The sequence below is a fragment of the Tripterygium wilfordii genome, chromosome 16 (genome assembly GCF_013401445.1).
Source record: "Tripterygium wilfordii isolate XIE 37 chromosome 16, ASM1340144v1, whole genome shotgun sequence".
NCBI classification, from domain to species: Eukaryota; Viridiplantae; Streptophyta; class Magnoliopsida; order Celastrales; family Celastraceae; genus Tripterygium; species Tripterygium wilfordii.
Genome location: NC_052247.1, coordinates 3,476,809 through 3,504,252, shown reverse-complemented (window position 1 = coordinate 3,504,252; position 27,444 = coordinate 3,476,809). Strand labels below are relative to the sequence as shown.

The 27,444-nt window shown below is 38.1% G+C and overlaps 6 protein-coding genes across 8 annotated transcripts; 3 read left to right on the top strand and 3 right to left on the bottom strand.

Moving 5' to 3' along the window:
- Positions 1–552: 552 nt before the first annotated feature.
- LOC119980498 lies at positions 553–5,004 on the top strand. Of its 2 annotated transcripts, none has more exons than XM_038823213.1 (11): positions 553–1,010; positions 1,133–1,210; positions 1,697–1,790; positions 1,864–1,986; positions 2,064–2,275; positions 2,432–2,534; positions 3,119–3,219; positions 3,319–3,493; positions 4,128–4,298; positions 4,405–4,505; positions 4,643–5,004. In XM_038823213.1, the coding sequence occupies exons 1-11, from the start codon at positions 714–716 to the stop codon at positions 4,700–4,702; spliced, it is 1,515 nt and encodes a 504-aa protein (XP_038679141.1). In that variant the 5' UTR covers positions 553–713; the 3' UTR covers positions 4,703–5,004. The 2 variants fall into 2 exon arrangements, with proteins under 2 accessions (XP_038679141.1, XP_038679140.1); XM_038823212.1 differs by having other exon boundaries at positions 1,861–1,986.
- An 877-nt stretch (positions 5,005–5,881) lies between these two features.
- LOC119981406 (reticulon-like protein B9) lies at positions 5,882–7,295 on the bottom strand. Its single transcript, XM_038824500.1, has 5 exons — positions 7,107–7,295; positions 6,833–7,013; positions 6,609–6,750; positions 6,412–6,481; positions 5,882–6,320 (listed from the first exon to the last, which is right to left on the bottom strand). Exons 1-5 carry the CDS (start codon positions 7,207–7,209, stop codon positions 6,163–6,165), a joined length of 654 nt encoding a protein of 217 aa, XP_038680428.1. The 5' UTR covers positions 7,210–7,295; the 3' UTR covers positions 5,882–6,162.
- Positions 7,296–8,108: 813 nt separating this feature from the next.
- Positions 8,109–11,982, top strand: LOC119980531 (L-Ala-D/L-amino acid epimerase). The gene is made up of 7 exons (XM_038823261.1): positions 8,109–8,758; positions 9,793–9,903; positions 10,154–10,370; positions 10,486–10,819; positions 10,935–10,996; positions 11,090–11,162; positions 11,662–11,982. Exons 1-6 carry the CDS (start codon positions 8,396–8,398, stop codon positions 11,146–11,148), a joined length of 1,146 nt encoding a protein of 381 aa, XP_038679189.1. The 5' UTR covers positions 8,109–8,395; the 3' UTR covers positions 11,149–11,162; positions 11,662–11,982.
- Positions 11,983–14,224: 2,242 nt separating this feature from the next.
- On the top strand, positions 14,225–14,853 carry LOC119981151 (non-specific lipid-transfer protein 2-like). Its single transcript, XM_038824195.1, has one exon. The coding sequence runs from the start codon at positions 14,319–14,321 to the stop codon at positions 14,598–14,600; it is 282 nt and encodes a 93-aa protein (XP_038680123.1). The 5' UTR covers positions 14,225–14,318; the 3' UTR covers positions 14,601–14,853.
- A 268-nt stretch (positions 14,854–15,121) lies between these two features.
- Positions 15,122–20,802, bottom strand: LOC119981404 (kinesin-like protein NACK1). The gene is made up of 15 exons (XM_038824497.1): positions 20,604–20,802; positions 19,566–19,933; positions 19,356–19,445; positions 19,150–19,250; positions 18,873–18,989; positions 18,677–18,758; positions 18,517–18,584; positions 18,357–18,416; positions 18,139–18,263; positions 17,590–17,788; positions 17,385–17,495; positions 17,200–17,292; positions 16,158–17,111; positions 15,726–16,048; positions 15,122–15,633 (listed from the first exon to the last, which is right to left on the bottom strand). The coding sequence occupies exons 2-15, from the start codon at positions 19,801–19,803 to the stop codon at positions 15,306–15,308; spliced, it is 2,889 nt and encodes a 962-aa protein (XP_038680425.1). The 5' UTR covers positions 19,804–19,933; positions 20,604–20,802; the 3' UTR covers positions 15,122–15,305.
- A 2,064-nt stretch (positions 20,803–22,866) lies between these two features.
- Positions 22,867–27,230, bottom strand: LOC119981405 (protein SAR DEFICIENT 1-like). Of its 2 annotated transcripts, XM_038824498.1 has the most exons (7): positions 27,096–27,230; positions 26,923–26,998; positions 26,003–26,576; positions 24,186–24,346; positions 23,628–23,819; positions 23,418–23,523; positions 22,867–23,322 (listed from the first exon to the last, which is right to left on the bottom strand). In XM_038824498.1, exons 1-7 carry the CDS (start codon positions 27,185–27,187, stop codon positions 23,132–23,134), a joined length of 1,392 nt encoding a protein of 463 aa, XP_038680426.1. In that variant the 5' UTR covers positions 27,188–27,230; the 3' UTR covers positions 22,867–23,131. The 2 variants fall into 2 exon arrangements, with proteins under 2 accessions (XP_038680426.1, XP_038680427.1); XM_038824499.1 differs by lacking the exon at positions 26,923–26,998 and having other exon boundaries at positions 27,096–27,198.
- Between the last annotated feature and the right edge of the window lie 214 nt (positions 27,231–27,444).

Here is a 27,444-nt window from a genome sequence, read left to right as displayed (position 1 = left end):
CCAAGAAAATTCTAGTTTCTCGGAATGAAGCCCAGTCATATAATCAAATCTAGAACAGATGTGAGAATTGTATTCTAGTAACAAGTAAAAAAAAAATTTCCAGGGATGTACAGCTGTTGAATAAGGACTACACTATAGGAACATCATGGTTTATCAAGTATGGATAGTTAGAGGAGTTCTCAAACTACCATATCTTTTTTTGTTATTTTTCATGTTTGATTGTTTAACTCGATGAAATTTGGTGTAACATGGTATCGTTCAATTTCCTACGATATCTGATGGAATATGGCGTTGTCCGGGTTGTTCGGTGACGATTAATTTTGTGTTTGTGTTTTTTTTTCTTTAATCTTTTTTATTATAATTCATCTTTATTATGTTTTGAGTACCCCTCCTCACTTGAGGCACCACCTACTCTCGAGCCTGATCCTATGAATAATGCGTTGTTTTAGAGCTTTTTTATTTCTTGTAAGGACAAAAAAAAATGACACTGCATAAACTATTGGGTAGTTGAAGTGGTTAAGTGTGTTTGCTGGGCTTTAAATTATTACAAGGTCAAATCACCTTACCCAAACAAGATCTCAAATCTGAACAAAGTAGAGAGTTTCTTCTTCTCTTTCTCTTTGAGTGCAAGCATTAATTTCTCCTTCAAAATCTGATAAAATCCCAAACAATCTAAATCTTCCTAAAACAAAGGCAAAATAAACACCCTACACATGGGTTTTCTTCCTTTTGATCGCTGCGCTGTCACCCGAAATGCATTCACATTGTTTTGTTACCGGGAACCGGCCCGGACCGACCTCAAACCAGGACTCTGCCGGGCCTCCGTGTCTCAACCCCGGTTTAGCTCACCTTCGCCTGCGACGTTGAGGGCATTGTGCAGGACGACACCGGTGAAGGCAAGTGCAGTGCACAAGAAGCCTAAGATTTGTACGGCCGACGAGCTTCACTACGTCAACGTTCCAAATTCCGATTGGAGACTCGCTCTCTGGCGTTACCTGCCATCACCCGAGGTTTTACATATACATTTCTTCTTATAAAATCACTTGCGCTTGTAAAATCACTTGCGCACATGTATACATATACTGATTTTAATGTATGAATCTGAAATGTTAAATGTGAAATGTGGTGATAGGGGAAGCCGAGGAATCACCCATTGTTGCTGTTATCAGGGGTTGGGACTAATGCAGTTGGATATGATCTTGCTCCTGAGGTCGGTCAGAATGTGATATGATTATTTTTCATTTTGCACAAATGATGCTGCATTGTGCATGGAACTGTTCAAATTTTTTTATAGGATGTTGGTAAGCTCCGGGTCGGGAACAGACAGGATGTATGGAGTCCTTACCCCAATATAATATGTGGAGAGTCTCTTTCCAGGAATTAAACCAGTTACCTTTAATGCTTTTTGTTGGAAAATTTGACTTCCTTTGGAGCATTCCCTCAAAGACAGAATTTTGTCTATCGAGCACTTCTCTCCAAATTCATACTAGAGTTAGGGCTACTTCAGGCCCTTGTTTTTAGGTTTTCCCTTGAAAGGTATTTGTAGGAAGGAATTGCACAAATTCTGAACATGTGGTTTGTTCTTCCTATATGCTTTTCAGATCACCCAAACATTTATACTATTTGAAGTACATATAAAATTCGCAAATTCTAGAAAATCTGAAACTGCATAAATTTCCAACATGACTTTTCCCAGTACTCTTTTGCACGCTTCATGTCTGCTCAAGGATTTGATACGTGGATTCTTGAAGTTCGAGGAGCAGGGTTGAGTGCCAAGCAGACACTTAATGGTATGTCTGAGCTTATTGATTCTTTGGAACCTTCATGATAACAGTTGACATAGTGTACCTTGTGCTACAGCAGATTTCAGGATTTCTTCGCCTATAGGAGTAAGCAAAGATTTGATTCTGAAATCCAGTGAACCGCAGTCATTGTCAAAGAATATAATGCGTTTGTCTGAAATGCGCTCAGGCTTTCTGCATGAAGGTTGATCCATGAAGCTTATGATTTTTTCGTATTACATAATCCCTTTACACCACTAGTTAAAGTTTTCTTACAAGCAGGGCAAAACTCGGCTATTGCTGGCCAAATTATGGATTTGAGTCAAAAGCTTATGAATATTATTGAAGAAAGTCACCGTTTGGTTAGACTACTTTTCTTTGACTTGCAAGACCGCTTTTCTACAACACTAGAAGATTTTCAGAAACAACTAGACCTAGTTGTGAAGTATGATTGGGATTTTGATCACTATCTGGAAGAGGATGTGCCTGCTGCGGTAAGATGACTCTTCTTCGGTGTTACAGACTTAGTATGTACTATTTACCTCGTTCTCATTTTCAAATGATCAACTTTGTTAGAATCTCAATGGAAGGGTTCAGCCAATATTACCGTTACTTATAGCATTGTTCATCTCTATTTTTTGTTGTCTTAGATGGAGTATATAAAGACTCAATGCAAACCAAAAGATGGCAAACTGCTCGCAATCGGTCACTCCATGGGGGGGATTCTTCTGTATGCAATGCTCTCAAGATGTTGTAAGGAACATCACTAGACTTGTATTTATTCTTGACATCTATAGATATTGAGTACAAATTAAGCTCATTTCTTGTACTAAGTTGTATGTAGTTGCTATCAATTGTTGGATAGGACCTGCCTCTACTGTCAAAATTAGAATGCATTACAAAACAATTTAAAAGTGGTTGAATCTGTAGATTCTGGACGATATCAATGCCAAGGCTTTTCGCAACATTGAATTTTGATAACATGTTTTAGGTGCATGAAGCCAGTTTTCCTGGTGTTGATTGAACTTATGTTGGGAACACACCTTGTATTGCTCTTTTGGAACTATTTTTGCTAGCTAAAGCCATCTGTTACCATTTTCTAAAGTATTTTTTGTATGGTTTATTATGTTATTATGTCAAACTTGGCTACTTATAAGTCCAGTCATGGAGTTTGTATATGCGCTATTCAAGTTACAGTGTGAGGCATATGAGTCATTTGCTGACATTTTCGATCATTTTTATGGAGACATTAATGTTACATTGTTGTTTCACTTGTCTGAACATTCAGTTTTTCACTCTTAACATTCTTGCATGCTAAAATGTTTTCATTATATAAGGTTTCAGAGGAAGTGATCCTGGATTTGCATCGGTCGCTACTTTGGGGTCATCACTCGACTATAGATCTTCGAAATCATCACTAAGATTTCTCTTACCCCTGGCAAGTGATCTGGAAGCTAGTTTTTTCTAACAAGTCTTTATTTATACATCCATATGCTAAATGCAATACTTGCTGATATTAATTAATTGTGGTGCACAGGTTGATCCTGCACAAGCCTTTAAGGTTCCTGTCATACCAATCGGGACATTGATTGCTGCTGCTCATTCACTAGCATCTCGTCCTCCCTATGTCTTATCTTGGTTAAAAACTCAAATATCTGCTCCGGGGATGATGCATCCAGAGTTGTTGGAAAAGCTTGTTCTGAACAACTTCTGTAAGTACAAATAAGTATCACCTCAACCAACATATGAGTACGTCAATGATTTTAAGTGTAAATGAAGGCTTCCTTATAATACAGACAGTCTAGATTGTGACACATTTGACACCCTAACATGCATGATTCTTAACTACATTATTGCCGAACACCTACAATTTGTAATTGATCATGTGGAGCTCTAGATTCGATGGGACACCTGGTTGTGGGAGGATGTGGAGAGAAAAGGGGATGATTTATATATTATTTTTTTATTGAACTATAAACTTTTTTTTTTTATAAAGTATCTATAATAAATAAGTTTCATTTGAAACATTAGTCAGGTGCCTAATGTTTCAAATGAAAGTCATAAAAATATGATATGAACATTATAGTATTAACAGAGAGCATTGTTTTAAATGCGAACAAATGGCCCGATACAAGCACTCTAGCTCATTTTTCTTATGGATTCATGTATTTGGCCCAAAAAGGTTTGAGAATAAGGGTTTGGTAATGGAAATGATATGCCAAATATTTCAAATATAAGTTTCACTGGCATTCATAGAAAGAGCAAGACTGTTAGTAGTAATAAAGCATGGGAAAGTAATCTTCATCCTTATTTGTTGCATTTGAAAGTGATCTGTTCAACCTGTAGGCACCGTACCCGCTAAGCTTCTGCTGCACCTTAGAACAGTCTTTCAAGAGGGTGGGTTGCGTGACAGGACTGGAACCTTCATTTACAAGCGTCATTTAGGCCAAAGCAATGTCCCCGTGCTAGCAGTTGCTGGAGATCAAGATCTAATATGTCCACCAGAAGCTGCATATGGTAGTCTATATTTTCATCTCATTTATTGTAGTTTAATTTTCTTTGCTTGCTTCGATAACTTCTTTTCTTGTTTCATTCTTGGGCTTTAATGATGCACATCGAGCAGAAACTGTGAAGCTTATTCCTGAGCATTTGGTTACGTACAGAGTGTTGGGAGAACCTGGTGGTCCACATTATGCTCACTATGATCTAGTCGGAGGTCATACGGTATGATATATATATATATATATATATATTACATGACATAATTCCATAGTGCATTATGTTAATTAGTATAATACACTTTTCCTCTAGTCATAAACTAATGGATGAGCTGAATAACAACTCTCTTGTTTTATATCCAGGCAATAGATCGAGTGTATCCATGTATAGTTGAATTCCTTGATCGTCACGATATGATTTAGTTTTCCCTCGACACATTTCCAATGTTCTTGTTTTCCCTTCAGTATCCCATTCCCATGTCATTGAAGAAAGAAGCAAAATGCATGAAAGACGGATTTGGATTCTCCAGCAGAGTCGCTTCCAAATCCAGGTTCATATGCATTGTAAGTGGAATCAAGTTTTGTGAAGATTAAGTTGTACTTTATATTATTGAATAGATAATTGTAAAGGGAATACCATATTTTGTAAAGGGTTACTAATACAATAATATAGGATTGATCGCGATTTAGATACGAGATCGTTCTTTAGTTGTGTTTGGCCACCAGATTCAGCATCTATTAAGCCTGCCTGGTGTTTTTTTTTATACTAAGCGTTGATGATATGTTTTAGAACTGGGAACATTTGAACATGTCACAAGCTATAGGCTGACGGGGGCAGACATTGGTCCTGGTTTAGTATGAAAACTGTCTCCGTCTCCACCTCGGCATCGGAAGATTTTTCGGCAGCCACGGGTCCAGCGGTTTGCAGGTTTGGGAGGGGTGTGTTTGTTGCGGATGCATCCAGGAAGCTTGTACCCAGATCGCTTGCAAGGGTCAAAGATGATGTATCTACCAGCCTCGACATGTTCAAGCATCATCATGGTTGTTAGGACCAAATAACACATTAACCACAGGTACTTCATGTTTCCTGATGTAATTACAAAGAAGAAGATATGTGATTTGATAAGATGATGCTTGCGACTGCAAGGATCATACAAGTTTGGGTTCAATATAAGGTATATATAGGGGTATATAATGCGCCTATTAATTGTTTATTGATTGTTCTTTTGGTTGTTTTACGTTCTGCTGCGTTAGGTTTTTGCATGTCATCTAAACATTTATGACCAGTTTAACAATCATAAGTTTCAACTTTCAGAATAACAAAAACAGCCCATTGTATTTAGGGCAAATTGGAGGTTTAAGCTTCACTCAAAAGAATGATTAAATGTCATATATCGCAAGTGATTTGTCGGAAAAAGTTGATTACACAACCATAATTAGTGATTTTGCATTTCAAAATGTTAGGAGAGTCATATTTATGCAATATATGACATTTAATGATTTAATTTTTTTTTTAAGAAAACCCCTTTTTAGAGTTTGCCCAAGATCTCCGGATACTCAGGTACGTCACTGGAGTGGACTTTGTTGGCGGCACGTGTTTAGATAGTTCAGCTGTCCGGTGAACATGTTAGGCCCGAGTTTGGAGGAGATGGTGGATTTGCATAGAGCAGATTGAATGATCGCAGGGATTTGTGGGAATAACAAATTTGAAACATGTTGAAAATATGGAGATGGTCTTATTTGACAAACAACAACAAATTTCCTTTCTTGTCTTAACTTTTTTACAGTCACAGCCATAAATATATACAAAGTCTTTAGCATTTACAAGTATATGTTGAACATCTGATAAGAAACAGAACAAATTCCCAATACTTCAACAACATTTATCTGACTTTCTTTCCTCTTGGTATCTTGTTTAGAACATTTGAATCAAACTTTCTGAAATTTTTCTTCGCATCGCGTCCAAATCTTCCCGCAAAATGATCAACCTCTGTCTCGTATCGATCATACAGATATGGCACCGTAAACATTGTGACAAAACCTGAATCACAGAAATTGATCACATTAGTCCCAGTACTTAGAAAAAAACATTTACGATGCATGAAGAAAAAGAAAAAAGGACAAGTTCTTACCAAAATATAAGAGATTCAGAAAGCTGAAGTAGTTTCCAATTACAGATAATACATAGAGAGCAGGAATTGTCTAGTAATCAAGAAACACAGAAGGAAAGAACATCAAGTATTAATTAGTTACTTGTTTTCTTTGTGAATAATTCAGAACACTCATACATACATACATACATATATATATATATAGTCAGTGATCATACCATAATGAAGAGTCTAGGGTCTTTTCCACAAGCAATTTCAAGTAGCTTTGTTAGGAAATGACTCAATCGTCTATGAAATGTTGCAGCAACTTCATTGAAGGTAGATTCATGTAACAAGTACTGAGGGATCCGCGGTGGATTCCTGAAGATTGAGTGCGTAGATTTCAATATGTATCGAAACAAAACACATTTCTGTCATGTTCTAGAAAATAAGAAGAAAGTACCAATTGAAGAACTCTGCGCTGGTGCTCCATATGAAGACTATGAGTAGACCAGTGATTGAAATGTGAGAGACTAGCGTCACGAAATTGTACTCGACCACCTCGAAAAGGAACCATACCAATGTCAGAACAGCCAACAATGAAGCTGAGAGTTTTGTTTCCTTCCATAACAGAATATCAGCAACTGCAAAAAAATTTCAATCAAATAAACCTATTAGGGTTTCTATCAATTTGCATAATTTGCTTTAGTACTTGAAAAAATTGATCTATAATGTACCTCTTCCTCCTCCAAGAACAGAATGGATCGGCCTTTGACGCCCGAAGAGCTTCTTCGCTTCCCAACCTTCATTGTCAGACTCAGGCGATTCGTAAATCGGCATGATTAATTATTCTCTACTGATATGCTGGTCTGTTAATCTCAGAGAAGCAAACTTATCAATATGTGCTGTTGTGAATGTTTGTTCTGCACCAACATATATATACATATACATATACATATATATATATATATGAAATGAATGAAACTAAAAGGTTCTAAGTTTTATGGGAAAGAAAGGTAGCATGAAAAGTAAGGAATGGCTTGTACATATCCTTTTGTCTTTGAAGCTTGGTTGCTTCCCATGCCCGCTACACTGTGTGTAAAGTGCAAAAGCAACTTAATTCACAAGGTTATGGATTCTGTTCCATCATTTTAGGCTTTCTATATGAATATGGAATCTAAATACTTCTACAACATTTACATACCTTTGCATAGATCATAGATGTAGATGTTTGTGTGTGCTTTGTTATCGCTTCTAATTTACAGTTTACATAAAGAACATAAATATATGCCTGCATTGTCAAAACAGCAATCTTATAAATTTCAGTATTTTTTTTTCTCTCTCTCAGTTATCCCAAACGCAATGTTGAGATGGACATATACAATTTCATATGGATCATGTAGGGCCCACAATATAACATGATCATTTGTGTTCATCCCAGTATTTGATATAGTTGGGAAAAAAAAAAAAACATTGGAATCATTTGGCATTTTTTATTTCCAAAAAAACATTTCCTTTGTCAACCACTATAACTGGTAAAAACTAAAAAGAACAATAAAAATGAAGATAATTGGGCCTAAGCCCACTTCAAGCCCAACCAATGAGTAGATGGGTCGTGGTCCACTAGAGGGCCCATTGTAAATTATTAAATATTAAAAAAATCAGAATTGCAAAAGAAACACCTGGAAAAAAACCATCCAATCCAACAACATAGGATAGGACGCACCATGAGACAGCAGAAGCCTACGAAGAAATTGACATCTCGAGTTAAAAAAAAAAGACTCCACCAACTGCTCTCTTCGTTGATCAAAAACCTTCCTTTATTGTCAATGGAAGCTCTTCACATCCTTCCCAATTTCAATCATATTTCCAGTCCAAGAAAGCCCACACAAGCACACCTTCAAACGCTTACAGCTGGGTTTCTGCTACTTTCTCTCCAAAACCCCCCTCAAGCCCTTTAAACCCTCAAAGTCTTATAACCCATAAGACCCAAATACCCAATTTCAGAATCCCTTGAAGAAAATCAATGGCAGCAATGAGTGCTACATCAAGTTTAAGTCTTGGTTTCAAGAATCTGATGAATACTTTCACGGTGGATGTGCAAAGGGCGGAAAGCAGGCCATTGAGTGTGCCATTGATTGCTCCTTTTACCATTGCCACGTCGAGGCTTGAGCGGGTGGATAATGTGGCCATAAGGATTGAGTTGAGGAATGGGAGCGTGGGGTGGGGTGAAGCCCCAATTCTGCCCTTTGTTACTGCTGAGGACCAGCCTACAGCAATGGCCAAGGCCATGGAGGCTTGTGATTTGCTGAAGAGAAGTCCATCCATGACGTTGGGTTCTGTTTTGGAAGAGATTGGTGGGGTTTTACCTGGTCATGAGTTTGCTTCTGTGAGTTAAATTGAAAACCTTTTTTTGACTGCTTTTGGAGTTAGATTTATTATTTATCTCTTTGTTGTCATCCTTGTTAGTTAATCATGCACAGTTTTCCGGGATTTCTATATAATTTTTTGGTGCTTAGATTAGTTTGATATTTTGAGTGGTTAGACCAAGACAATAAAAAATCTGATAGAATTTGCTTGGGATGTCGTAGCAGGTCTTGTACTCTCATCTGAATCTAATACAAGTATTTTGCTTGGTGAAGTTTGTCATATTATTGTCATGATCCAAATTTGCAGAAAAATAAAATATTGGTGATTTAGTTTCCCTAGGGTACTATTGACGCGAAAAGGGAAAATTAGTGAGACGATTAGTTCCAACTTCTAACTTCTAAGTAATTGGTTCGATAATCATTGCGTGTTTTCAGATTCTTAATTTTTTTATCAGTTGTTCAGCATTTTCAGAATCTGCATTTTAGATGTTGCATGGCCTATCCGGCTTTAACATATTTAAAATTTTGGAATTTTCTTTTATGCTTTGAGTATGTCTTTAACTTGTCTTATAAAATCAGTTTGTGCTATTGAAATCATCATGACCTAAAAGTAGAGTTTATGCTTTGTGGATATGTATTGCAATGAATATGACCAAGTGTTGGATTATCTCTGCAATATGTGCATATATTCATCCCTTAATTTACAGCTTGTGCCTTCTTGTTGGCCTATTATTGACCTTGCTTTGATGATGATGGGTGGTTGACAGTTGGAGAGGGGATTGAACTCCATAATCACTAAAGGTTTCATGCGCAATATATTTGTTATTCTATTCACATCCCTACATGGTGATCTATCCTTCTTTACTTATGCCGACGTATGATGCCTGCTCGCTTTGTAAGACAGTTGATGTATACTGATCAATTAAGCATTTCAGTGGTTCTATATGCTTATCAAGTGCATCGAGTATCCAATTGTTGTGTGCAAGCTGATGTCTGTACTTTTGAAATCTGAAGGCTGTTGTATGGCTCATCTAATTCCCTTTTGCAATTGAAGGTCAGGGCAGGAGTTGAGATGGCACTGATTGATGCGGCTGCTAAGAGCATTGGCATACCCTTATGGAGATTATTTGGTGGAGTTTCTGATAGCATAATCACTGATATAACAGTTAGTTCCTTTCTCAGTGATGTTGGCAATAGATAACCACCCACCTCCCCACACACACACACATACACATATTTATTACACCTCTATGTTTCCTTCTCTTTTACTCGTAGGGGCTGAGTAGAGGAATTAGTGACAAAAAAATGAAAGAGTACGAAATTCTAATAAGTTTGTAGATTATTACGCTTTCCTTGTATAATAAAATTAGAAATTTATCCTTCAAATTTAAGCTTCTGTATTTTTTTTCCTGCAGATTCCTATTGTTGCTCCGGCTGAAGCTGCTGAATTGGCCGCAAAGTACTGCAAACAAGGATTCAAGACTTTGAAACTTAAGGTGGGAAAGAACCTGAAGTCAGACATAGAAGTTCTTCAAACCATTCGTGTGGCCCACCCTGACTGCTTGTTTATCTTGGATGCCAATGAGGGGTACAGCCCCAATGAAGCTACTGAAGTTCTTGAAAAATTACATGGTAAGTAATTAATTTTAGAACACTGATTATTTTCCCTCAGCATCAAGCCTTTTAACTGAACATTGACAAAGAACAATCTGCATCACATGATCTGACCTGGAAAGTTCTCTTTCAGAAATGGAGGTCACTCCCATTCTTTTTGAACAGCCGGTTCACAGAGATGACTGGGAAGGTCTTGGGCATGTTACTTGTGTTGCAAAACAAAAATATGGGGTGTCTGTTGCAGCTGATGAGAGCTGTAGGAGCCTGGTTGATGTGAAAAAAATAGTAAAAGGAAATCTTGCTGATGTTGTTAACATAAAGCTTGCCAAAGTTGGCGTTGTTGGAGCCCTTGAAATTATTGAGGAGGCAAGGGCATCAGGGCTGGATTTGATGATTGGTGGTATGGTTGAGACTCGACTCGCCATGGGCTTTGCTGGCCACCTTGCTGCTGGTCTTGGGTGTTTCAAGTAAGTCTCATGAAATAAATCAAATAAAGAAAACACGACAAGCACTCTATTTATACTTGTCACCTTGTGGTACAAATTTTGTGGGTTATTTTAAAGTATAAGATGTTCTGTGTAGGTTCATAGACCTAGATACGCCCCTTTTGATGTCAGAGGATCCTCTTCTTGAGGGTTACGAAGGTATTAGCGTGATGTTTGGGTTCCTATACTGGTTTGACAGTTAATGATCTTAAGTTGTGCAATATGGTGATAGATAATTTTTTTATTGGCTAGTGTCTGGTGCTGTCTACAAGTTCACAAATGCTGGAGGACATGGTGGTTTCCTTCACTAGGACAATATTGCTTGGTAAGTTAATCTCTCACCGTTGCCATCTACTTGCCTCAAGAACTTCTCAAAGATCGGTATGATCTAAACTTAATAATTATCCTTCCATTTGGAGGAAAATCATGAACAGATCACCTGTGATCTGGTAAACTGTTTAATCAGATGAAAGACATTCGAATAGCAATGTCTGGAACTTCTCTACTTACGCCTCGATAGTGTAGTAGTTTGTAAGCTTCCTTGGATGCGGAGTATTGGCAATTCGACAATTCTGTAAAGTATGAAGCTTTCGAAATTGAAACTATGCTTGATAAATTTCTTTAAATGAAGACCTGCATCTTGAATGTGCCCTTGTTCCAAAATATCAAATTGAGTCTTCAATCAAGCCATTTCTCATGGAGAAAACCTGAATTTCTTGCCTTTTCCTGCACATGCACATCGAGGTCATTGAGGAATAGCACATTGACACTCCAATTATTGCATTCTCTTCATTGATGCTAACAGCTACTAGAATTATGTGCAGACATCAATCTCAGGTTGCTTCTACACCGTAGGAATCCTCGAGAAACCAGATAATCATCATTTTCAACCATGCCTATTGCCTATGAATAACTGGACTGGCAGGCAACTACAAGAAGGAAAAAAATGTTATCAGCTATGGCATATGCTTGTTCTTGGAAGATATAGATATAGACGATCAATGATGTAATTACACTTTCCAGGAATACCCGTCGCCTGGGGTATTCATTTTACGCGACAGTTGAAATTTGTGCTTGAATTTCCCTGGCAATGGACCTGCCTTCTAATTTTCTTGCTGCCAAAAGAGGCACCTGTTGTGTTGTTACTTTCTTTCTTGAAGATTATCAGTTATTTAGAAGTTCCTTGAGCCATAAAACTTTGAGTCCTAACGTTTGCTATTCAAGTCTTATGATGGTTCCTTTATCTTGAATAACAAGACTGAATTCCTATGGTTCCTCTGAAACTTCAACTGTGTAAATTCTTGGCGTTGGGTCATTAGGCCAGCATATACAGAAATTCATCACCCGACGATAGGATAAATTTGGTCAAAGCTTAGGGCATGGTCACGAGGCATTGCTCATGTGAGAATTGAATTCATGACCTCCTGAGTCCGTAAGGTTTAAATTCATGTCATCCTGAGACTATTCGATTAGCTCCACATAGATTTGTCAACTAAATTATCACTCATATGGTTAATTGTTTTTGTCCCCCTGTCAACTTTTGGCAAAGCCATGAGAAAGGAACACTTTATGGTGGAGATATGAGAGCAAATCTTTGTATAGATCTTAGAGTAAAACTAATAGCACTGTTATGTCTAGTTAGATGTCTGAGTAAGGTGAAATACTCATGATCAAAATAGAATACAACCCATCTGGTAAGCATGAGCTTGAAGATGTGAATCTATCATGATTGCAAAGACCCACGTCATGATTTCATGCACTCTAATTTTGACCTAGAAATGGACTCTCTATAACCCCCCACTTGGATTCCAATCATTTCTGGCATGCTTAAGGGAGCAAAGTATCATTATAGAGTCATTTGCTGCTCAACTTATCACAATTTATTGACACTTGAGGCAACTCCCTTTTGGACCAAACATCAACTCCAAAAGGAATCCTAGTGTGATGAAGATTAATTTATCCATTCTTAGCCAAAACTCTAGCAGGGCATTTGGTTGATATTTTGAGGAAGGAATGAGATGAGTCGAAGGTGAGAATCACTCATTCTCTCGTTTGATTGAGTTTTAAATTTAGTCATCAACGCTAACCCCTATCCAAGATAAAAGTATAGTTTCAGTAGTGTAGAGTTGATTTTGCATTACATTAAAAAAAGAAAAAAAAAAAAGAAAAGGAGGTAGTAGTTGAAAATTAAAAATGCCAATGATGTATATGAATATTAAAACTCTTCCTGTGTGCTGAGCATGCTATACTCCCACTACTAGAAAAGGCTTCAAAAGGAATCATGGTTTCATTACATAACAAGAAGAATCATGATGATCAGTAGTGATTGGAGATCAGATTACACAAAATTATAAGCAAAGGTGTGAAAATGTGGATGCATGAGGAGAGAGAGATAGAGAGAGACAGTACTCACAAAAACATCACCGAAATCACATGAAAGAAGTGGGTGTCAAAAGCAATCAAAATGAGACGGCAAAATTTTACCAAACTTTTGGGATAAATGCTCGGAGGATGATGATGAATGGGGTTAGGCCTAATTACCTATGCTTATGATTGAAATGCTAGGGGCTTTAGGTCTCACATTCTATAGAAAATTATAATAATCTTAAGAGTTCGATTTTCACTGAGAGCAATATTTTTGTGACCACATGTTGAGTTTTGACCCAACTTATCCTATTGTTAGACGGAAAACGTCTATGCATGGGACAAAATTTTGGGAAAATTGGGTCGATCCAAATATTCGTGGAAAAAACACGCATTTACCTAGGAAAAAAAAGAGAGAGCAAGGTGACGTCCACATTGGGTTGGTTAAGAATTGTGTAGATGCATGACTGCGTAAATCAAGTGAAATACTGAAGCAATAACAAAAGAACATAGATCTTCAAGCTTATCACAACTTATAAAAAGCCATCTCTCATGGCCTCCTCCTTTAAAGGAAATGATAGAGGACTAGAAAAAGAAAGACCATGGAAGTGGATGTCCGAGCAATATCAATGTGACTGTGCCAAAAACTAATACGGAACTATATAGCGACAACCTAGTTGGTTATCTCTCCGAATTTAGAGCTTACGGTGCCCGAGGTTGGAGTTCAAACCAACCAGCTGGGATATTTTTTTGTGGAATCCTGGTTCCATGGGTTTGTCCCACTTCCGAGACCCTACCCGCATGAGTTGGTGCAGACTGTTCTGACGGCTCGAGGTTTACATTTATTTAGCTGGCCAAAAGGGTTGTTCCTCGGTTAAAAAAAAAGGGCAACTTTTCCTACTTTCATTGATGCACCGAATTCTTTAGAGAAGTGGGACCAAACCCTAAAACTTTTCAATTGTTTTCCTTTAGTAATTAGCCTAATCCTCCCTCTATAAATTGAGTGGAATGCAATGCAATGGCACCATAGAAAACATCCTTCCCTCTTCACACACAGACAAACACACACATATATAGAGGCATAAAGGGTTTTGTAAATTTTTTTCTAAGTGTGGAAATGAAGGCATCATATGTTGCAGTTTGTGCAATGCTAGTGCTGCTGCTGGCTGAGCAAACCCAGGTCACAGAGGCAGTAACTTGTAGCCCAGTGCAGCTGAGCCCATGTGTGAATGCAATCACATCTTCCTCCCAACCATCACAACTCTGCTGCAGCAGGATCAAGGAGCAGAAGCCTTGCCTTTGTGGTTATTTCAGGAACCCGAACCTCAAGAAGTTTATCGAAACCCCGAATGCCAGGAAGGTTGCTGACACTTGTGGTACTCCCTTCCCCAAGTGCTGAAATCCATTTGATCACCATTATTCCATCTCTTCTCCCTATGGAGAATGGAAACCCTGGACTTTGTTTACTATATATTTCTGGTGTGGTATGTCTTTATGTACTAGTAGCTACTAGTAATGGAGAACTATCTGTGTTTGAAATATTATAAGGGACATGTCCACATGTCTCTAGTTTTAGTCTTGTGTTGTTATGTTGAAGCTGTTGCAGATGTAGTATTTATAATGAAAGCAGTGTTGAGTTCATGGCTGGTTTACTTTCCATCTTTCGGAATTTCGAGACTAACGACGACTAGTCATCCTTCAATCATGGTTTTGAATTCTGCAGAAATGACAGAGCATTACAACCTTATAACTCCTTCATGATCTACTGTAAATAAAAAGATAAGAAAGTGCCTCTTCTGTTTCTCAAATGAGCTCTCTCAAAATGATGGCCGCGCGCTAACTAAACCGAAACCTGAGTCCAATCTCGGCTATCTGGATTCAGAAACGTAATTAAAAAACAAAGGAGACATATGATTGATGTTGAGACTGAAATTATGAATATTAAATCCTTTTATTGAAATTATGAAAATTACAAAAGATATGATTAATGTTCAGATTGTAACCATGCATTGTGGCTCTCAACCTTAATACCAACTTGGAGAAAAACTCCAATAAAGAATTACATTTACAGAATGGAAAATAGTTATAAACAAAATGTGGTTTCTTACAGGTTCAGAAGATTTGATATCGGATTCCAACCCATAATCCATGGCCTCTTGTCAGCTGGAACTGCAAAATTGAGCTCAAACATCTCCTTTGACATATTCCCACCTCCAGAAAATCCTACAAGCTTTGCTACTATTTCAGCACTCTCCTGTACATGTTTGGGGTCATGAGGATCCATCCACAGCTTGCTTACAAACTGCAGCTTCCTCTGTTTCCCCTCAAGAGGAACATCCCATTTCATGTACAAATATTCTCTCTCTTCAGCTGTCAAACGCGAGGTCAACCTCTTTGCAAGAAACTCCCTTTCCCGTTTCAGTGCTTTAATGCTGCAATTCAGAGTAAGTGAATATGTCAGTTTTCAATTATCTAAAGACGATACGTGACAACCTTGATATAATAGAAAGTAAGCAAGAGAAACCTTGAGGACACGGAGATTGTGGGTTCATCTCCCACATGAGCTGGGCTTGCATTCCCAAGTTCTGCCAAATGCTGTTCCAACCAAGTCAAGCGCCTCAGCTCGACCTCCATGTATATTTGATCTGCAGGGTCTCCCTTGAATAACAAATAAAACTGTGTCCTGTGTATGATGGAAACATAGCATATATCCCATAACTCAATGATCTGCTGTCTTTGCTCTTTGAAAGTTATTTGCCAAGAAATTTGAGGCTCTTCTGTATTGTTTGTGATTTCTTCCTCTTCAATATCGTATCCAGCTGCTTCATTTGATTCCAGCTCAAGCACCTAGTGGCATAACAGGTGAGAATGATGAACTTCCTCACTTAATGAACATATTTGAAGATAAAAATGAAGATATGATGCAATGCAAACTGTACTGAAGCATGAACTTTACCTGGCAAACAAGTAATTGCTTTTGATATTGCAATTTTGCCACACGCTCTTTAAGTTCTGTAACGTATGCTCTTATACTTCTGACATTCTCCTCAGCTGCATTCTGGAACATTTTCTGCATTTTCTTCATATTAACAGAACTTGAACGTCGATAGACCGGAGTGCTTTCCTTTGATGAGATATCTCCACATTCTTCACTTTTTGTAGGAGTCTCTTTCTCAGACTCTGGCCGAGTCTCCGTGGATACAATGTCATCATTATCTGGAGCTCTATTTTCAATGTCAGACTCCAAAACTTGTTCAGAAGTAGATAAAAGTGAGCAAGGGGATCGTATAAAGTTTTGCCGATTGGCGCCATTGCTTGAAGTCAAAGGAAGCATCTTTTTCTTCTTCGAATGATTCTTGGTCTTGGGGGTTGCTTCAATGTTAGCTTGTTGAAAGTTGCTTGGAAGAGACATTACCAACTTGTCTATAGACTTCTGAACATTCTCTAGTTGTTCCTCAAGATTTGCAATGGTGCTTCCCTGGGAATGAAGTTTCGTTATCTCTTCCTTCAGGTTAGCGCTGACACTTCTGTTAGGAGCAACGACACTTCCAACTTCAACTTCAACTTCTTTTGGTTCTGATTGGACAGAACGCATTTCCCTTATTTCTGCTTGCAGCTTAGCAATTGTCTCAGCAGCATCTTGGTTACCTAGTCTATGACAAGCCACCTCCTTCTGCAGTACTTCAAGAGCTCGATTAGCCTCTTCTCCAAGCTGCTCCTGTAGGTGCTCAAGTTTGCGGATTTCATGCATGAGCGTGAAAGGGGCAGCTGATGATTGCCTCATCATCGACTGCCTCAACATTGTTCTTCTAGTCTTATCATTGCACCCTAGCTCCTTCCCATCAAGTTTGCAAGAATATGAGAGACACTTCTTAACAGATGGACGAGGTGATTGGAGAAGATTTGAACTCTGAAAATATGTAAAAATAAAATGAAGATGAGTCTAATTGAGAGAGAGGAAGAAAGAGAGAGTGCTAGGGAGGTGGTGTGAAGGAAACCTTCTGCTCCTCCTGAAGTTTTCTTCGTAATTCATCTGCCTGAGATTGTGCAAGATCTCGTTGGCGTCTTAGCTCTTCCATTTCCATCTCCATCTGCAAGCAAAAGATAATTTACCACAATTTTTTTGCACTCAATTCCTTTCTCAAATACATTTAGATGAACCTAAGCTCATATTGTCATTTACCTGCTGTATTTTTAAGTCCCTTTCCTTAGATGGGTCGGGGGTTCGCAGCTCTGCTTCCAGCCTTGCTACTTCTTTCTGCAAATGTTTTACTAGCTGCTTGTCCGAAACAACCTGATATATATGCAAAGATGAAGCAACTTGAATGTGTATTTTTACCCGGAATCAGTGGTGAGAGCAAACAAAGTAAGCAATAGAGAACCAGTACCATGTTGACTTGGGCGTTGTTGGTCACTTCCTTTGCTCGGGTGGCAAAGAAGAGAGTATTTCGAGATTGTTCTACATGACTTAAAGCTGGACTTAATGTACATATGATGGCAGTCCGTGCGTTCCCCCCAAGGGAATGCTGCAATATGCGAGTAAGTTTTGAATCTCGATATGGTATATGACCACTCCTCTTTCCAACACTGCAAGTGAAACAATTTACCACCAACGCAATACAAGATTACTGTCTCGCTTATCCCAGAAATATATTCCAAATGGCTCGAAAGCCCACAAAGACATCAAAAGCTGCATAGTAGAGGGGATCAGACTTCCATGAGGAAGTAGAATATAGAACCTAAACTAGTCTGCTTCGTTAGTTCTATACGGGTTTATGATAACATAATAGATTCTCCATTTGATTTAATACAATTTTCTGCAATTATGCAATAAGACATGACTCTGAAGGCAGTTCTACATAAGTGATATCATGACAGAAATCTATATGAAGCCTGTGCCATCTCTGTGGACACTGTAACCTAAGATAAATTCTGACCTGAGCTTCCTGATTACTGTTGTCAAAGTCATCAAACTAAGGTTGATATGGCAACCTTCCCTGAGCCTAGCACCATCTGTATGAGTCTGAGAAGCTCTTTCACTTCCAGCTAGGTCTACAAAGTTCTGCAGGTATTTAAACCCGAAGTTAAAATCATGAAAGTATTAGTCTTACAATTTTATATAAGCAAAATAAGGTAAAGGAACTCCAGATTGTACCAGACTTGCAACGAAACTTCTCACACAATCTGAATTCTCACGGAGGGTACTTTCAATCGTCTGCATTTCGAGACAACGTACATTCACATGTTACTTTTTCACATAGGAATTTTGTAGTTTCTTCCACAAACATCAGTAGAGAGTACGATCTGTGAATTACCAGCTTAATTATTTGGTGTGACCGTGAGCTATTATCGTTTAGGGCGGTTTCACCAACTTGCCTTTGAGCTGCAGCAATGCAACAAAACATGTAATCATCTCCTATTAACGTAGGAGAAGAAAAGCAAAGAGAAATCAAATCAAGAGCTTCATCAAATTACCTTCGCAAATACTGATAAGATGTCTTAAATGTTGATCATTGTTTGCTGTCTCTTCTACCAATTTCTCCACAACTGTACCTTTCTGCACCACGAAATTGCAAGAAATCCAGTAATAAAAGCAAAAGAAGCATGTGGAAAAAAGCATAAGCACTTCACTCTCGAAAAATTGAAAAAAAAAATTTGCAGATAAAAATACCTCTGGATCATCTAGAAGCTTGAGGCTACGACCTGATTCAGAATTTAACAGGTCCCGGACATTCTCGTTATAGATTTCCAATCCAGAGATTTTAATTCTAAAGTCTCTTTCTGGAGTCTGTAATCATACCAAAATAAATTAAACACAGCAGCATACATCAATGCACACCACAATCTTCAAAACTCTTAGTATTCAAATTTCTTAATAACACACAGCCCAATTTGTGAACCCAATTGTAAGACTTGAATGGATGGCATCGGGTTTCAATAAAGCTCACATTTATAATATGCGTGTAGATATCGTTAACAGCTTTCTCCGTTATGCCTCTCATGGTGTAGGTCTTCCCACTGCTAGTTTGCCCATATGCAAATATGGTTGCTGCAATACAAATGCATATTAATAATCTATACATATGAAGAACAAAAATAAAAACTTTGGTTGGTTCACATAATGAAATGAAGGAAATAGAAGGAAATGGATTACCATTAATTCCCATCAAAGCGGACAAAGCAACATTCTTCACCCCATCCTCATATACCATTTCAGTAACACAACCAGGAGCAAATACTTTATCTGAACAAGCAAACCCAAACAACTTTAGCTTGTTAAAATGAAAAAAGCTCAAATAACTGCAAGTGCTCTAAAATTAAAACCGATGAAGAAAAAAAAAGGGAGTATATGGCATAAAGTTACCAAATGTGAAAGAAGCTGGATGAGCCGCACGTTCGTCCGATGGCGGTTTATAAACAATTGTATGATCATCAATACACTCCCATGCTACTTGGTCTTTGGCAAACTGCTCCTTCTTGTTCAAAGGCCTTAATCGAACCGTGACGACAATCTTCTCTTCCCTTGATTTGGGACCTCCGGGAGTTGAAACCGGTGTCCTATCCATCTTTGAAGCGGGTGTTCCTGGAGTTCTGACTGTCATCTTTTACTCAAACTCTACTCTTTGTGGGTATAATTAACCAGAAGACCTAATTGAAGTATAGTCTTGGCCTCTCAAAGGAGACGCTAACGAAAAATACCCTTTGCAACAGAAGCGACTAGAATCTCAGTAACTGGCAGGGAAATCAACCATGGGTCAGTCATGATAGTTCAAATTACAAATGATGGTTCTTCAAAAGTAATTGGAACAGATTTGAAAACCATGCTTTAATGGAGCTTATTTATTCTTACGAAAAAATAATGGATTTTTAAGTACTTCAGCATAAATAATCTTCTTAAGAATCACAACAACAGATAAAAAAATAGAAGAAAATTAGTTTCATTTTTTCCTTAGATTGAAAATCCGCTAAACATTAGTTCCAGCTGATTTCATTAGGGTAACATTATTTCCTACGAAACAGAAGTACTAGACTGGAAGAGAACAAAGATGGAACAAGTTTCTATTCTTCCTTATATTCTGCATGTATACGAGGATTCATCGAATTTTTATAGCACCAAAACCTAATTGGATTACAGATCCAGCCACAGGTTTATGTTTTTCACAGATCCTCGGCACCATCACGATAAATGCATGGAACCGTCAAGTTTATTGTTCAATTTGAGCCCAAAAACCCAGAATTTATGCGAAGAAATCGCCGAAGTTGAAAAGATTCCATTTTTATTCACGATCCATATAATCCAAACAAACCCAAAAAGGAAAATCCATAAAGTGTTCATTAATATTTCCATTTCCAGAACCAAATATTACCAACAATACGATAAAATAAGGGAAAGTAATCTTACAGAATTCCCAAATCAAAGGTCCTGGAGAGGCACTTCAATTCCACCAGCAAACTCCAATTATAAGATATCTTCAGCGCGATGGAGAGAAACGGAGAGCTCTTTAGAGAGAGAAATGCAGAGATGGGAGCGTTTAGAGAGAGAGGAATGGAGTTGATTTGCAGGGCTTTGTAAAAGCTACTGCCCCTCTCTCTGTGCCGGTAAGAGAGAGAACTACTGGAGATTTGAATTGGAGACGTTAACGGCTAGTTTAAGTTTCTCGTGAGTGAGTTAACAACTTATCGCCGATAAGTTTTTCTTATCGTTATTTAGTTGGGACCCGCATTTACAGCCTTCTTAACGGGTATTTCTGATTTGGATTTAAATAAATTCCAGGCCCCACACTAGAAGACCAAAGGACAACATGAAATAACACTACTATCGAGACAAAACTATGTCATGTTTGCATGACAGAATTTATCCAACCTAAATTAAATTAAGTTTTAACATAAGTAATATATCCGAAATATGAGTCTAAACATAAAATTATTGTCCGTTTTAAAATCGGAATAGGGTCCAAACACAGAAATCTTGTTCGATTTACTTGTCCGGACCTTAACCCATATTAGGTTATTGTCCGATTTACTTGTTCGAATTTAAATCAATTCGGGTTTGGTCAATTAAGTACGTCCGAAATCCAATCTATGTCAAGGTACGGACGTGTAAATATTTCGTAAACAAGTGATACTGTCCGACTTGAAACCGATTGTTTGCCACCTTAGTTTGGTACGCGTGTTTTTCATGCATTTTCTTTTTTATTTTTTGGAAAAATAAAAAACAACTTGGAAAATTTGATTGCAATGATCACTTCAAGATATTGGTTCAAATGTTCAAATCGTGGATTTGTTTTTGTCCACTTAATTAGTCAATACTCAAAAGGTGGGATTATATGTTTTATCTTTGATTTTCCTTTACTAGGATGTAAGAAAATGCATACATTATTTTCTCATCGTTTTACTGGTTTGTTGGTGATATTTGTTGGTTGTAATCTTGAAATTTCTTGTCGGAGAGTTGTTCTCCATCTAGTGCAGGTGGGATTTAGGGGAGCCGATGCACAAAACCTGTTCACTTGTGGACCTTCAGATCTTGCCCGACAGCCTCCTCTCAGGTGAAAGTGAGGCCCTTCGAGTATTAGGTGAAGCATGCCTCCGTGCAATTGGAGATGGCTGCCTGTAATGGATGGTTCCCTTGACACCTTCATGTTCTCATCCTTTGCCACCACCAAACTTGGGAAAACACATGTTGACGGCATCGGAAATGCTGATTTCTTATCTGCTGACGGATCCCTCTCCACTGTAACTGTTGTTAAGCTCTTCTTCCCTCTAGAGACAGGAGACCCCTTGGTTGCTGCCAGATATGAACCTCTGTGACTTTTCCGGGTACTCGATCTTGATAAATGAACCGAAATTGGATCTGCCGAGTACTCTAAATCTGATACAGGTTGAATAACAGATTCTCTTTTGGAAGGAGAAATTCAGGTGATGAGATGCTCGAGAGTTCCGACGAAGGGGTGGCGTCGGCGATTTATTACTTTCACCATCATAACTAACCCCAATCTCCGACCACCCCCCCCCCCCCCCTCAACGCAACTAATTCATCGGGTAATGACCCACGAAACCCCATGTCGTCACACCTATCCATCATGTCGACGACACTCCATCGACGTCCTCAATGTCGAACCCATATTCTTTCGGTTGACGCCGCCGAATTACTGCCGACTTCGATCTCATCTACTCCTGATGTAACCCTTCGTCACGCAAATTCTTGGTCAAAAAACCTTTGATTCTTACATCCCATCAGCCACCTCATAATCACCTCGACACACATACCCGTTTATGACGGTAAATCTAAAACATTGAACCACTACTTAGAAAAGACCAAATCCATCCCAGGGATTTTCACAGATACACGCCTAAAATCTTCTGAACCCAATCAATGTCAAAATCCGTACCTTGGACAAAAGACATGTCATCCTCACTATAAAAGGGGACTCCCTTCATCAGGTAAGGGGTGAAAAAAAAAGGATGTAAATATTACAAATTTACTTGAGCGAAACAGGCAATTGACTTGATCGTCCGGAACCTCTAACATCTTCTGTGAGTTTTGTAGAATTACCGGTGACCTTAAGTTTCAGTGTGTCTAGACTTGGCTTTAGTAACATCTAACTAGGCAAGGTATAACCCTTTAGATTACGGGATGGCAGTAAATCAATTAAAGAGAAAACGGGGGAAAGAAACAGATTACTTGCAATGTCCTTGATATTATACACAGGAAACTTCAACACGTTCTTTTCACATTACTTTGTACAATACTATCTGTCTTCATACTTAGCCTATACATCTTCCTTTTGTACAGAAATAAGCAGCAAGCGGGGTGGATTGCCATGAAGCAGTTGACAACTTCCTATAAAGCAATACCTAAACTACTATCCCCACCAAGCAAATTATCTTACACCTTCACACATTCGTCCACTTGCGCGAATTAATACATTGTCAACCGCTGTTGATGAAAGACTTCGAGGGCATATACTCTCCGTCTGACGAAGATTCAGAGATGCAATATTGTAATCCTTGTTCAACCGGTGCTCCAAAGTAGCTCGAACTCGCTTGTTCGAATCCATTTTGCTGGTATGATATCATCATCTCCTGCTGATGATAATTGAGATATTGATTCCCCATGTCACCTGCAAAATTTTCTTACACTATTACTAATCTTATCTAACATTACGAAATCGTTTTCGTGTTTTGAATTCGTTATACCAGCAATGTATGTGCATACCGTGTGTTAGCAGCGCAGTTTCGTTGATAAGACCTTCTACCTCCTGGTTCTCTTCTAATGTATGCCATTTTGTGTATGCTTCACTCACCATTGTTTGAACATAGGTCTGAAAGTTGCAGAGGAACATTAAGATGATCAACACACAAGCTAGAGGGGAAAAAAACTGTTCAATTCAATGCATTAGACAGATATGGGAAAAGAGATTCATACCCTATCTATGTTGGTTAGATCGCTGGTGAAGTACATACGTCCATCAATCATAGCCTTAACAACTTGACAGATTGGATTGAAGGTGATTGTGAAATTGTTGCCTTTGTAAATGTAATGTTTGTTCCCCATAACACATGTTCTTGCATGCTTCATTGTGACATTCCATATCTTGTCAGACATTCCACCTAGGATCTGCAACAAAAAGAAAATGTTTGGGAAGCAATAACACATATATAACTGTTAAGCGATCGCCTAGTTGGTTATCTCTCTAAACTTAGGGCGTATGGTGCCCAACGTCGAAAGTTTGAACCTACTAGCTAGGATATTTCATCGTGGAATCCTGGTTCCGTGGGATTGTTCCACTTTTGGGCTCCTACCCGCATGGATTTTGGCCCAGTCTTACCTATGTCAGCATGGTACGGGCTATTCTAGTGACCTGAGGTTTATATCTACTCAGCTGTCCGAAAAACATGTTGGGCTAGGTGATTCCTCGGTCACCAAAAAAACACATGTATTATTTAACTACAAATATATAGTAGCTTCAAGTTACTTAAATACCTTCCTAAGCTTTAATGGATTAGCAGTGGAGAGCTTCAACAAGTCTTGGACTGTTTTGATGCCCTCAGAAGCTAACTTCTTATGAAATGCACCATCTTTTCCTATCTTTTCCAGTCTCCACACTTCATCTTCCAAACTTGGTGGATGATGCTTTTTGTACACTGTATTGATTCACAAAAGTGAAAGAAGTTATTACTATGCATATAAAAGTTTTACTAGATATTGCACAAAACAAAGTTATAGCAAAAGCCATCATAACTTCTTTTTAGTAACTCGGAACGTTGCTCTTTTGACAACTGACATGAGCCTAAACTCAAACCGTCAATCCACACATACAGAGCGAGCATAACATCCTTTTTGATCACTTGATACGGGATTTGATTACACCCAATTAACAAAAAAATGAAAAACTCAACGACTAACAAATTAATTTTGTTTAAGAATAATCCTTGTGATAATTTGGTTTAAGAAAAATCTTGAATCAATAGTAATTCAAACTGAAAAAAAAAATCTTACAACTATCATTAGGTCAGATTGAAACTATTTGTGATAAGATCAAAAATAAATACTAATCAAATCCATTGACCAAGACCATAAACAGCCGGCTGTATGTGAAAGGAATATATACATATATATAACAAATCATCATCCATATATGTGTGGCTTAAACACAAACTACACACACTGGTTCTTTGGCTGTTCATTGGGGTCCCCCTCATAAAAAATGAAGAGAAAGAGACAAGTAGAAGAATCAGAAACCTATATATATATTTAGTTGTTTGTTTGATTGACTGATAGTCAATTTCTATTTTTAAATTTTGTTATGATAACATCTTAAAGTGATCAGATTACAATTTCATTGATGTAATGTGTAATGGTCCCAAATCCCAGCAGTTGAACTCTGAAGGATAACCCGTCCCTTGGATCATTGGATTTGGGGCTCTACAATTAGAATCTGGTTATTACTTATTGGTACATGGGTATTACTTATGAAATGAAAAAGATCTCACTAGCAATTGGTGTTCCAATTATCCCAACTGCTGAGTTGGACGCATAAGATCCAAGTGAATTCGTGGGCTCCACATTTGTCGTATGAAATCTTATGCGTACAACTCAACAAGTGAGATAACTAAGATACCAGTTGCTGAGATAACAACGATATCAGCTGCTGAGATCCCTACTGGAATAACAGGGATACCAGCTATTGAGATCCCTATTATTACTGTTTGACTTAAGACCTAAATACATACGACACAAAAGTATATATCTACCAAACTATGATGCACTATTGACTAATATCAAAACAGGTTGAAAAGACTACTTGTGATTTGTTATTAAAGTGGCCTTGCCCTTTCATATACTAAATGGAATGGTTAAAGAATAGACTGAATAGCACAGACAATTACATATACACACACAAATATATATATATATATATGTATGTATGTATGTATGTATGTATTCATGGTAGGATCTGAGTATCAATGATTAATTATAGGGTCTAATTATGTGAGAACCACTAGGGTGATAGTTTAGTAGTGAATTTATGGGGCCAAACTATATGCATTAGGAAGGTGTTGAGTTCGATTTCCACTAGGAACAATATCCTTGTGGCCACGTGCTAGTTGAGTAAACCCTAACATGCCCCATGAAAGAACATAGGCTTAAAAATTATAGCTTCAAAGTGGAATGAAATACATACAGATGATGTGCGAGTATTTATATATTTATGTGACTATCAAAATTTAGTGTTCAAATCATATATGGTGGCTATTTCAAAAGCTTAAGCTGATAAGGAAGGATGAAATAAAACTTACACTCTCCGCGATGATCTTTGACAACAAAAGCTTCAGTCATGGCTTCTCGAATCCGAACGCCATGAGAATTACAACTCCCAGAAGCAAATACTCTAGCACCAATCCTGAACTTCCTGCTCCGAATCCAGCTCGAGTTATCGGTGAACTCGAACTCACCAGCAACAGCAACCCCATCTCTCATTGAGACAATCAAGCTATCCCCAGCCAACAAAGGCCTCTTCCCTGTCCTTTCCTTCAAAACATTGTTGTCAAAGTCTTGACTTGTCCAAATCTGGCCATCTCCACTAGGGAAGTCCCCATCAAGAACAACAATCTCTATTTTGATAGGGTAAGGTAGTGTACTTGGAAGCATTTGGTTGTGGCCTCCTGTACTTGATTTGTCTACAAGAAGGATTTGAAGGGGACAGTTATCGGTATGGACTACTTTGCTTCCTGTAAATATTGGGAGTGATAGGGTTTTGGGGAAAACAAGTTGTAGAGTTGAAGGTTCAAGTGCTTGGATTCTAAAGGAAGGTTGCCTAGTGAGGTTTGATATAGAGCATCTTTTGAGTGTATTCTCCATTTCTTCATTCACCTTTAAGAAAAAGAAGAAATATGGGTTAAGACCATATCATAATATTATGAAAAAACAAGAGTTAGAGTGTCTACACAATTACGATAGGGATCCTATCAGTTGGTATCTTAGTTACTCCAGTTGTCGAGTTCTACGCACACGATTTCATGCATACCATGTGGAACATGTGAGCTCACGAATACACATTCTTACCTTACCCCTTCAGTTACGAATTGAAAATAGTGCGTTGAAACAGTGGGGGTCACAGTTATTATATATGTTTACGTACGTCCGCATGTGAGAATAAGTGTTATATATATGTATGCATGAACAAAAGATAGGTTTTGAGAGCATCAAATGTACATACCACTCTTCTAAGCATTGGTTCTAAGCTCGTACACAAGTTCTGTATGGAATTTGCAGCAACCACTTGTCCTACAACACTAATATATACATACATATATATATATATATAATTAACAGCATGAATTAAAAAGAAAATTGAATATTTTTAGAAAGAAATTATAAGCTTGAACTTACGAAGCTAGAGAGTGTCGACTTCTGATCCGTTTCTCCGTTGGCGGATATTCCGGGTCGGAGGTAGAATCATCAAAGAAGCGTTTGGCGGCCATGGATGTAGTAGCTATAGAGAAGCTAGAGAGACGGAGAGGGAGAGAGAAAGGTTGGCTTTGTAAGGAGTATATAAAGGGAACAAAAAAGGAATTAGTTGATAAAAATAATGTAAATAAAGAAGCTTCATAGAACTATAAAGGAAATAGCGAGGCAAGAAAGAAGGAAGTAGCTAGCTAGTGACTTGTGTGTGTGGATGATGTAATTACTTTGGCGTCAACCTAAAATTTTGCTACAAGTCAACTAACCACACACATAT